General features: G+C 44.8%; 1 protein-coding gene across 2 annotated transcripts in view; it reads right to left on the reverse strand.

Moving 5' to 3' along the window:
* LOXHD1 (lipoxygenase homology PLAT domains 1) overlaps positions 1-12,552 on the reverse strand; it is a 204,147-nt gene that overhangs the window by 147,779 nt on the left and 43,816 nt on the right. For both annotated transcript variants that reach the window (XM_060119180.1, XM_060119179.1), the window contains exons 7-8: positions 4,646-4,769; positions 1,874-2,124 (exon numbers count right to left, since the gene is read on the reverse strand). In XM_060119180.1, the coding sequence (XP_059975163.1) occupies positions 1,874-2,124; positions 4,646-4,769 (375 nt within the window). The remainder of the gene's footprint in view (positions 1-1,873; positions 2,125-4,645; positions 4,770-12,552) is intronic.

Genomic DNA, 12,552 nt, shown 5'->3' on the forward strand with positions numbered 1-12,552 from the left:
CATGGAAAAGAATGAAATTAGAACACTCCCTAACACCACACACAAAAATAAACTCAAAATGGATTCAAGACCTAAATGTAAGATGGGACACTATAAAACTCTTAGAGGAAAACATAGGAAGAACACTCTTTGACATAGATCACAGCAAGATGTTTTTTTCATCCACCTCCTACAATAATGGAAATAAAAACATAAATAAACAAATGGGACCTAATGAAACTTCAAAGCTTTTGCACAGCAATGGAAACCATAAACAAAATGAAAAGACAACCCTCAGAATGGGAGAAAATATTTGCAAACAAATCAACGGACAAAGGATTAATCCTCAAAATATATAAACAGCTCATGCAGCTCAATATTAAAGAAACAAACAACCCAATCTAAAAATGGGCAGAAAACCTAAATAGACATTTCTCCAAAGAAGACATACAGATGGCCAAGAACCACATGAAAAGCTGCTCAACATCACTAATTGTTAGAGAAATGTAAATCAAAACTACAATGAGGTATCACCTCACACCAGTTAGAACAGGCATCATCAGAAAATCTACAAACAACAAATGCTGGAGAGGGTGTGGAGAAAAGGGTACCCTCCTGCACTGTTGGTGGGAATGTAAATTGATACAGCCACTATGGAGAACAGTATGGAGGTTCCTTAAAAAACTAAAAATAGAATTACCATATGATCCAGCAATCCCACTACTGGGCATATATCCCGAGAAAACCATAATTCAAAAAGACACATGCACCCCAATGTTCGTTGCAGCACTATTTACAATAGTCAGGTCATGGAAGCAACCTAAATGCCCATCGACAGATGAATGGATAAAGAAGATGTGGTACATATATACAATGGAATATTACTCAGCCATAAAAAGGAAGGAAATTGAGTAACTTGTTGAGACGTGGATGGATCTAGAGACTGTCATACATAGTGAAGTAAGTCAGAAAGAGAAAAACAAATATCGTTTATTAACGCATGTATGTGGAACCTAGAAAAATGGTACAGATGAACTGGTTTGCAGGGCAGGAGTTGAGACCCAGATGCAGAGAACAAACGTATGGACACCAAGGGGGGAAAACTGCAGTGGAGTGGGGATGGTGGTGTGCTGTATTGGGCGATTGGGATTGACATGTATACACTGATGTGTATAAAATTGATGACTAATAAGAACCTGCAGTATAAAAAACAAACAAACAAACAAACAAAAGCAACTCATACTAAACTTTCTTTGGGTTATTTGTATGGAAATATATTAATATAAATGTTTCAGATGTTACATGAAATTTCTAAAAATCTTATATGTTCTGGTATAATGTTATAAGTCATTATTCTAGTTATTACCTTAAAATGTATATCTCAGAAATAACTAAATTTCCTTGTCAATTGCATTATTATGAACTTTCATCAAATCTTTAACCGTGGTCATTTTTAAGTCTTTTATCATTTACAGACAGTTCTGGGTGTACTCTGATGCTTTCACAAAAATGTTCCTATAGACGGGTTTCATCTTTAAGGAATTCATGGAAAAGACTCTGACAAGTGCAGGTTTCTGGTAACTGACAATACTGCTGAATTGAATGAATAAGCATTTTCAGAACTCTAATGGAAAACTGATGAATTCATAAAAGTGCTAACAAAAGATCAAGATGAAAAAAATTAATTACATGGGACTGAGTGAACTGATGAGGATGGTTATAATTTTTGTGACTTTCTGTTTGAATAAAAAAAAAAATGGCCCCATGAGAGGGATTTCTCAGTACTTTGTAACTGGTGCAAAGGAAGTAGAACGTACGATTCAGATTAGAGTTTGTATTTGCAAGTTAAAGAGAAGGGTTGAATCAGGGCAGGGTCCTCCCCAGCCTCCCTTACCTTCTCACAGTACCAGCCTCTATTGACTCCCACATTGCCATGTCCGATGGAGACCCGGCTCAATGGGCTGAGGAGGACAGCCAGCTCGATGTTGAAGATGTCTGTGCGGCCACGGTCAAACACACCGCCCTCCAGGAAGATTTTCCCACTGTTCTTATTCCCTCTGGCCCCGTACATGACCAGGTAGATTTTGGATTTGGTCCCAGCACCCCGGACATCCCCAGTGAAGACGGTGACAATATATGAGATGGCTGGTATGGAAACAACAGGGGGAAGGAGAGGGTTCAGTGCAAGCTGACAACAATATCCTACCCACCTTCTCTGCCACCTGACCACACCTCCCTAAGCCCTCCCTCTGCTGTACATCCCCATCTCCCTAAGTCCTCCTCCCCCAGACGACATCCAGTGCCCCTTTCCACTTCACTTTATCTTTTTTGGAGTTGGTGTGTCAGTGCATCTGAGTTTAGGAACAAACTGCAGGTTACAGGAAGCTGCCAGCTCCCATTACAGGAAACTAACAAAGAGAAGGAAGAGCTTGGGTTGGTTAAGAATAGTACTTATTATTAATGCTAATTACCATGTGCATATTATTAATAGCTGCCAGATGAATTCTATTATGTCTCATTTAATTATAATAGTCAACTCGATTAAGAGAGATTTATATTCAGGACTCTCTGATTCATGGAGCTTGCTCTTTTGCACATAACTTAAAAACATAACTCTTCATAGAGGGCACGAATGTCCTCCTTTACCACCTGAGGTGGTAGGATGCGGAAGATTGAGGGAGGGAGAGGACATTGTGGGTTGGGCCATTTGGGGTTTTGGTCAGTCAGAAGGCAATGTGAGGACATAACCTCCTCCAGCAAGAGGAGATTAAACTCTGAGATGAGACAGACTAAAGGAAAACACCAAAGACAAACATTTGAACAGGAAACTATAGGAAATTCTGCTAAGGTGTGGTCTGCCTTTTCTCACACTGTCCCAGAGTCTAAGGCAAGTGGTACGTTAAGCCTTGTTAGTCCCCCACTTCCCTTTCCTTCTACCCACATCCCCTGATCTCAGAGAAATAAAATGTCTTTGGGAGATAGCACATGCAACTACATGGACACATTATTCATTCACACATTCGCACCTTCCCTTGCTCAACAAACATTTACCGAGTGCTTACTCTATGACAGGTCTTGGGAGACTATGAAGATACAAAGGAATAGCCACTGCCCTCAAAGAGTGGGTGTCCAGCTTTACTTCACAACACATGGACAGATGGTGTTCTCACACTAGACATACTGCCACAGCCTAGGTTGTCAGCAATTCCAGCCTCCCACTGTCATTTCTCCTCGTCTACCACTGGAAGCAAGTAATAGTAACACAGTTAAAGGGGGCCTATTAAATCTCCTCTAGTGGGTGTTTTAAGTAAATAATTTGCAAACTATAGATTTTTTTTTTTTTTTTTTTTTTGGCCACGGCATGCAGCATGCAGGATCTTAGTTCCTTGACCAGGGATCAAACCCGTGCCCCCTGCAATGGAAGCTTGGAGTCTTAACCACTGGACCGCCAAGGAAGTCCCTGCAAAGTAGAGAATACAAAGTCGTGACACACCCAACAATGTGGCGCCCCTCCCCCAGGCCGAGGCGCCATGATGCCGTGGTTGAAAAGCACTGGAGAAGAGGGGCCTTTGGTTTCCTAAACAACAGCAATCACGTTCCTCCCAAAACGTCTGGAGCCAGAGGAGGGAGAGATGGGCCTGTCTAGAGGGGGTAGGGGACGTTTCAGAGGAAGTGACTGGAAGCAGGAATTTGAGAAGCAGAAAGAAGAGAAATGGCACCACAGGCCGAGAAGAAAGCATATTCCGAAGAGAAAGGAAGACAAAGAGTAAGGCCAGCAGCTAAGGGGAGGGGAGAGGGAAGGCATGTGGGTGAGGTGGGGGCAACAGGGAGAGGGGGTAGGTGTGGGAAAGAGTGAAAGGTGTGCAGATCGGGAGAGGGAGAGGGAGTGTGTGTGGAAGTGGTAATAGAAGATGTTGAAAGATGCTGCTGAAATGGTCAATTGGAGCCCAATCGTGGAGCAATTTTATCTTATACCCCAGAACTTGGACTCATTCTCTCTGCAGTGGGAGCCATGGGAGGGTCTGTCCCAGAGCATGTTCTCAGCCATGCGCGTTCACCAACATTGATATTCTGGAACATCTATGAACTTCCATGCTGGGAGCTTCAGGTTTTCCATGGAACTCACACAGGGTAGAGATTTAGGAGGCAGACCAAGTCCTGGATTTGTCACTTATCAGCTGTGTGACCTTGAACAGGTCTCTTAACTTGTGACTCAGTTTCCTCTACTATGAAATGGGAACAGTAACCGTTCCCATACTATAGGGCTGTTGTGAGTATTAGAGGGGATGACATGAGTCAGGTGCCTAGAGAGAGTCTGCCATATAGGAAGTGCTCAATAGTAGGAGGAGGTAAGAGTCGGTCAACATCCTCATAAATATCTACATGTGTCGGGAGTTCACATCCTGGCTCCGTCCTGTGGATAACTTCTCTTTCCCTGGGAAGTCAGTGTCTGCTCAGGGGTGCCTCCTCATCACCTCTGGTATCAGCAGAGCCCCAGACTCCAGCCCGGGGGCACAGAACACTTTCAGGGGCAGGAGGAATGTTGTCTAAAGACATGGCTGCTTCCCACTTGATTGCAGGCCTCCAGACCCACAGATGAGAACACTGACACTCAGGCAGAAAGTGAAATATTAGCCAATTGGGCCTCCCCTTTCTTCCGTTTTACCTGTGGTCTCAGCTCCACCCACTAAGATATCCCTCTGAATTTTGCCATCATCTTCATCCAAGGCCAGCCAGCGGTTAAGAGGGAAATCATATTTTCTTTTGTTCCCAATATCTTCAATGACAATCTGGGAAGGAGAAGAGAGGGAAGGAAGGTTAAGTGTCATTGAGGTCACACCTGGTGACTGAATCCATTCCTCCATCACTTGAGTGAACTCCAAGTATACTTTCTCATCTTCCTCGTGGCCCAAGGAAAACTTATCGCAAGGACACACCTGTTGTCAGGAAAACATTGCAAAGCACTGAGAGTCAAACAGGGATGACTGACAATTAACTCCTTGAATTACTGAGCCTTGTTCCCTCCTCTGCTAAGGATCATTAAAAAAATGCTATGCAAGAAACTTAGCAGGATGGACCCTGTGAGACTGGGGTGCTAGAACTGGAAGCCTGGATTTACAGACAGCATCAAGACCACCATCTTCCTCACCTGCTGAAGGTTGGGATTCTGACCTTCTTGCTGAGAAGCAGAGTCCACACAAAGGGAACTACATGCCCTGAATCTGGCACACAGAATCCCAGTTATCTGGTGACCAGGTTGGAAAAGGTCAGCCACTGACAGTGAAGTTAGGAGAACTGAGCATCCATGAAGCCCCCACGGGGACTCACATGTGAGCTAGGTTGGCGAGACTGAGATAAGTGTGTTTTCTAGAGCTCACCAAGGAGCTGAGGGGCCCTCCTAAAATGTCCCAGGAACATCCAACTGAAAACTCACTCTTAGATAAGTGTGATCGTCAATAACCAGACCGAGTCCTCCAGTCATAATGGGAAGGCAGATGCATCTGGTGACAGACAGGGTGAGTTGGAAAGTAAAAATATCTGCCCAGGTACTCCCAGGACTGCCTGACAGAGTGGGGCTCCGATTTTCAGTGAAAGACTCACTTCCTAAGATCAAAGTGTCTGTAGTGTGGAAACAGGGCATGTCTTGGTCTGCCTAAAGGCATCTCACCTTGTTCTAATGCAATGTTCATCAAAGAATCTTCTGGGCTGAGAGCTGAACTCCTGAGTATACCACCCACCAGAGAGGGATCAGTGGCCTGAGCCAGTGGCCAGGACCAGCCGTCCCACCAGGGTTCTCTCTCCAGATACATCAGCATTTAAGCTCTGGTTTATAAATCAGTCCCTTGTAAGTTTGGTTGGTGTGAGTCAGCCTTCAGAGCTTGCTGATTTTTATCGAGTGTCAGTACTTTCAGAGCTGAGTGCCTGGAGACCTCTGTGGCCTCTCCAGAAGGGGTTCTGCCTTGAAAGGAAGTCCAGCCTCTCCCAATTCACATATCTGCTCATTTCTCTATGTCTTTCCTCTCCCAGGGTTGAGGCTGTGGGGAGACTGGGGAGCCAAGGATCTGGGCTCTACCTCCTGACCGCCTTTACACTGACCCTCACAGGGTTGGAAAGGCAAGGTGAAGAAAGAAAAGACTTAAGTTTATCAGATAAGCTGTCAAGTCTACTAATTGACAGATATACAGATTCACCATTTCTGTCTTTAAATGTTCTCAGACTGGTGTGCCAGCCATAATTCCAAGAGCAAATGACAAACCACCCTCACAGTTCACAAAGATGTCATCAATAAAGGGCCTTCTCCTGGCCTGATAGCTGATGGACATTCCTGGCTTGAGAAGTTCAGCTAATCTGAAAAATAGAACGTGTTGCCATTAAATAACTCTGTAGGACAAAACTAGCTTGCACAGCTGAACCACAAAGGGAAGAGAAAATATATGAATGAATATTTGAATAACCAACAAGATTCTAAAAATTAGACATTCCGAAATACCAAATCACAAAGAAAGGCTGAGACATAAACACTTAAGCACTGATTTAAAAAGTATAAAAGTCCAGGAACAGTTCTGGAAATTTTCCAAATGAGTATTGAAATATATAAACAATTACTGATGACATCTGTTAGTCCCAAGGTCTGCAGGATGAGGCTGGAGGAAGCTGGCTCCCAGAGGGTGGAACATTTTGGAACACATCTAGTAGCAAATGGTGAGTGCTGCAAGAAGGAGCAGAGAGATGAGATGTGGAAGGAGCCTACGTCAGCACAGGAAGATTGTCCAGGGGGACGTGGCAGAGGTCTCTCCCTAAGGCATTCTGGCCTCTGCAGATATGGGTCTTGTTGCTTCGGACCCATGACCCCTGTTGCTTAAAGGATATTAGCAAGGGCCCCTCTGGGGGAGAATAAGCAGCTTTTCCACTTGTGTTCACAAGTTGCCCAGACATCCCTGAGTTTTCATAAAGTTCCTTTTAAGAATTCAAGACAGCTCAGGAATGGTTTTTGCTAACAGAATGAAATGGTGGTGCTCCCTCCAGACCACAGTTTCACAGTCTGTTGTTCTGGCAGAGACAACTGTAAAATAAGACTGGAAAGACAGAGTGGCCTTTATCATGAATGATAGAAGCACACACCTGGAGTGTGTGTGTGGGAGACAGACAGACAGACAGAAGCAATAACCTAATGGAAGACAAGAGCTGTTATCTCCTGGAGGAATATTCTCACCTGCAGACAAGCCTATAGGCTGGGCTGACCTTCTAAGAAGCAAGAGGGAAACCAGTGGACATGAGCCCTTGGGAGGCGAGATGGCAGCCAGACAAGGGGGCCTGTCCACGGTGGAGCCCGCCCTGTCCTGCAGCAACAGGGACACAGCAGTTACGAGGTGAGACCAAAAAGCCAAGAAGGATAAACCAACCGCGAAAAAGAGAAGGAAAAGATGAAGCTGCCAAACAGGGGTTCTTTCTTGTTCTCTCCAGATTGTTCACCAACACACCCAAACAGTCCAGGACATGGGGGCCTGCATTTCCTCCCACACAGGGTAAACATGTCTGTGTGAGCACATGGGGTTTGTCTTGGAGTCAATACCTTGCAGATCAGTGTAGAGAGTCAACCATGACTCACAGCAGCTCTCCCTCCTCCATATGGGAATAATTTCCACCAACTTTCCATAACCTGATTGGAGCGGAGACCCATTCTGGGCAGAAGAAACAAACCCCACACACATAGGGCAATCTGGAGAAGCTGAAGAGTCTCCTCCTTCCCGCCCACGTGCCAAGGTGCCTGAGATGCACAGTCTGGGTGATCCACAGTGTTCCCTCTCTGTACCAGCCACGGGGTAAGACCTATTCCTGTTTCCAGTCATCCCTTTGAAAATGCATATCTGTTATCCAGTAAAGGTGGCCCTTGCTTGACTCCTAAGCAGTCATTGCCACATTCCAGGAACCACTATTGAACTGTGGTTTACATTTGGAGTCCTTAGATTATAGGGCAAGGGACAGATAGGTTTTGACACAGGAGAAGATAAAAAGAGGAAGACTTTGGAGTTTACGAACCTACTTGGAAAAACATCTTGGCATCCAGGGCTTAGCAGGGGAGACCTGGTGTCATGGAAGAACAAGGGAATGTTCTATGGGGGGAACAAAGCTCCGCAAAGGAAGGGGGGGGTCGGTGTCCTCCTCCTTCCCCACACGCTCTGCACCTCGCTCATCACACTGCAATACTGTGTCAATTACTGGGTAACATACCACAAATGTGAGTAACGGTAAATGACAGCATTTGAATGGTGACACCCCCAGTGCTCTCGCCTTTCCCTCTACACTTCAGCCCTCCCCTCGGAGCCGCCCACACACCCGCTCCTTCATTACTGCCTCGCCTGCCACATTCAATAAAGACCTCTGATGGCTTATTCTGATCAGCGCCTGCGGTGGTCCTGCCCTCACCTTCTCCCTGACATTATTTCTCAGTTCTCTGAGCCCTGTGCCCTGGTCCAGTTATTTAGTATCCCTGTGCCACCTCCCAACTGCCCCTCATCTGTCATCCCCTCTGCCCCAAGGAGTCCTCCTCCTGGCAAAGCCCTGCCTATCTTCATGGCCCAGCTCCAACGGACCCTCCCTGAAGCCTTCTCTGCTGCCCAATCAGGCACAACTCACCCAACATTTTTTTTGTTCCTCACGTAAGACTCATCTCATCCTGCTTTGTATTAAAGTTGGGATGATGCTGTTTTCTGATTTTCAAACTGGGAAATTTGGTTTGATCAACACATGTGGGACACTTAGGACAGAATGTTTGTTCACTGAAAGCTGGACTTTCCCTGAAGTTTTGGAATATAAGCTTAAGGTAAGTAACCTGCCTTACAGTAAGGACGTATTCAGGAACTCGTCTTGTCTCTTTTAGAAGCAGAACCATGTTCACTGCCACAGCTGCAGTTGGTAGCTCAGGGCCTAGGATATAATAATCAATCAGTAAATGTTTGTTGAATGTTGTGTATAAATTGGTGACACGAGGCCATGTTGGGCTTCCTGAGGTCCCTGAAATCTGTTCATTAGCCTCTGTCTCCTCTTCCTGTTAGAGCCAGTGGTACTGGTTGAACTTACGTTCCCTAAGGCATGCGGCAGGCGATCAATCCAATTCTGGATTTTCTAATGCATGGCACAGTGGAGAGAGTCCAGACTCAGGGTCCAGAGGACCTGGGGCAGGTCCCAGTACTGCCACTGAAGAGCTGTGGGGCCTCAAGCAAGTCCTCTACTGAAGCAGATGGGCCAAGGGCAAGGCCCACTGGCAGCGTAATGTTCCATCCTGTGACTCTTGCTCTTTTATGGTGGTCATTGAGCTGAACTGATCACTTGAGTCAGTCACAATTGTTGGACTAAGCAGACACGGGGCCCCAAGCCATGTGCAAAGCCTGGGGGAGGGAGGATGTCAGCCCCGGAGAGGGGATAAAGAACAGGGGGCTGAGGAACACACACGGGCAATTCACTAAGGAAGAAGAGGAGGGAGGTGACTTATGAAGGGGTTAATTATATTGGCTTTCAGATTTATCCCACCAAGCCCTCACACATAAATACCAAAGGAGCAGTTGTCATGTGATGTCCAAGGCAACCAACTGAGCAACTTCAGCAATGGGAGCACTTGCTGTGCAAGTGTCAAATTTGGAAATGCAGACAATTTAACAGCATTTTAATTGGTGTCTCTGTGGAGGTTAGGTGAGGAGGGGCAGCATGGAGACCCAGTCAAGAGGGAAGGCAGGAGGTTAGGGCTGGCTATGCATCGTGTAGTCACAAAGTGATGAGAGGTGGCCCAGGGTTTCTTCTAGCCTCTGGTTTTCAGCTTGAGCCCACCCTGCCTGCAATCTAAAACCTCCCTTTCTCCTCTCTCATCATAATTCTTCCTTCAGGAAAATATCTAGTAAATCCAGGTGTTCTGACCTGCAAAATTCTTGAATTATTTTTGTCTTACCCCCAAGGAGCATTTTGGTTTGGCTTTAGTTAAAGGAACAGACTGTTAGGAGTTCTTCAGAAGCCAGTGAACCTTTGGAGGGACACCCACCTTGGCACTCGGGGGACAGGTGGGGACCTGACAACCAGACCCTGAACTTGCCCCTACACATAATAATGGCTCCAAAGAGAATAACCAATCTCACACTGAAAGTAGCCTGCTTGGGCTTCTGGTTTAAAATCATGTCTGACTAGCAACCAGTAAGAAGAGGAAAAGAAGAAAAGGAAGGCGGGAGAGTAGGAGGGAGGGAGGAAGGAAACATCATCCTGAAGAATCAGAAGAAGAGCAGAACTCAAGAAAGGACTGGATAAAGGGTACAGAAAAAGAATTCAAGAAACGGGTATGCTTAATAGAATATAAGAAGATATGGTCTTTATGAACAGGAGTAAACATCTTTAAATAGAAAGGGCTGCAGTGAAAAGGCAATAAAATGATATGAAAAGAGAGGTAGATTACATGGGAAAGGTATCCAGGAAATCAATACTATACAGCAGCAAATACATCAAAGTTCTTACAATTCTGTATGCCCTTTAACCATCTCCTAGGAATTAATTGTAGGAAATAATCATAGATGCGTATAAAGATAAGCTACAAGAATGTTTGTTGCAGCACAATTTATAGTATCAATAATTTTGAGAAAAAAATTGAAATGTTCAACAAAGGGGAATTGGTTTAATAATTCATGGTATATCTGGGCAATGAAATATTATAGGCATTAAAAATTACATTGTGAAATATCAATGTTATTCCATTTCAATAGCATGGGGAAACAGGCATGTTACACTTGAAAGTAAAAACAAAGCAGTTTGTAAAAGATCGTGCTTATTATGAACCCATTATTAAAAATGACATGTGTATTCATTCACAGAAAAATGTCTGGCGGATATGTAATTTCTGGGTGGTGAAATTATGGTGGTTCAGATTATCTTATTTTTGCTTACTTGTATTTCCTAAACTTTTTACAATAAATATATATTACTTTTGTAAGAACAAAAAAATAATTAGAAGAAACATTCAGAATTAAAATGTATATTAATAGGAGAAAGAAATGCAACTGGTAGTGTGAAAAAGCAAATCAATAATGAGGTGGAGGAGAATTTTTGACAAGTTGTTATGGAATGCAAAGAAAATAGAGATGAAAGGAATAAAAGGGAAGCTGAGATCTTTGGAAGACAGAGAGCGGAGATCCAATAAACGGATAACTGGTGCTCCTGAAGAAGAGACCCAAAAAAAGCCATTCAAGCAAGAATCTAGTATATAATAGGAAATCTTTTTTCTGAGCTATAAACAAACAAATAATCCTAGGCATCATGGAAAAGATTCATCTTGTTCCAGAGAAGTTAAAAACAAGGGAGGGAAGGAAGGAAGGTAGGAAGGAAGGAAAGGAGGGAGGGAGGGAGGAAGGGTGGAAATGGGAGAGGAGGGGAGAGGAGGGGAGATGAATGAACTAACAAAGGCCGTACTCCTAGACTTTATCTGGCAAGAGTTAAATTATAAATAAAAAGAAAAAAATCCTATAAGCATCCTGGCTGAAAAACAAAAAACCACAAAACAGTTTGTCCAGAAAGAAATAAAAGTCTGCTTGGCTTCGATGTCAAATTTCAGAAGGTAACAGAACAAGATTTATAATGTTTTATAGGAAAAAAGTGTTCTCACCCATATATTTCACATCTTGCCAAGCTGCCCTGTCCTTTGAGCATGAAGATGACAAAAGGACCTGTTTCGGTGTGCAAACCTGCCTCCTTCACATAGCTTCCGAGAGCATAGCGGGTGAGGGCCCAGGTGATCAAGAAGGAAGCTGCCTTCACAAAGTACAGTGGCAACGACTATGTCAAGGCCTCCCTCAGGCCCTTGGGTGCCCTTTGCAGCTCCTTCCACTACACCTGTGTTTTCATTCAGTCTTCCCTCCCAGGATGAAGGAACTGGGCTGCAAGGTACCTGCTCTGTGCCCCATCCTGGCTGAGGTCCTAAAACACACCTGCCTCCTCTCCCTTGTCTGCCCTGAAGACACACCTCTGCCCGCACATTGGCTCTTTGGGATCTGGACTCCTGCCTCATTTCTTCTCCAATCCAAGCAGCAGTTCCACTTAGCCTCCTGGAACCCTGTTCAGAATTAGGCTGGCTGCCCTTAGGGCCAGGCCATCCCCCTCTTTCCAAAGGAAACTTGGCCATTCCTTGCTTCACTGATTCAGCACCTTGTCCCATGCCAAGAGCTGGGAGGTGCCCTCAAGGAACTTTGAGGCTAGTTATGGAGAGACGTGTGGCAGACACTCAAGGATGCTTACTCAACACCCTTTCCCATCACCTTCTTAGCCTACTTCTACTATGAGGGCTGGAAAGCCTACTTGAAGTCCCAGTTTCCAACGTAGCTAGGGTGGCCACGTGACACAGGCAAAAGTTCCAAGGAGAGTTTTGTTTCTCTCAAAATAAAGCAAGAATTGCCAGAAAAATGTCTTTCCCCTTTGGTCTTCTCTTTTCTTCCTGCCTCGAACACAGATAAGATGCAGAGAGCTTCAGCAGCCACCACGTGATCATGAGACAACAAGCTGGAGGATGAAAGCCACAGTGCTGAGGATGGTGACACAGCGAGA

The sequence above is a fragment of the Mesoplodon densirostris genome, chromosome 15, assembly GCF_025265405.1.
Source record: "Mesoplodon densirostris isolate mMesDen1 chromosome 15, mMesDen1 primary haplotype, whole genome shotgun sequence".
Classification (NCBI taxonomy): Eukaryota; Metazoa; Chordata; class Mammalia; order Artiodactyla; family Ziphiidae; genus Mesoplodon; species Mesoplodon densirostris.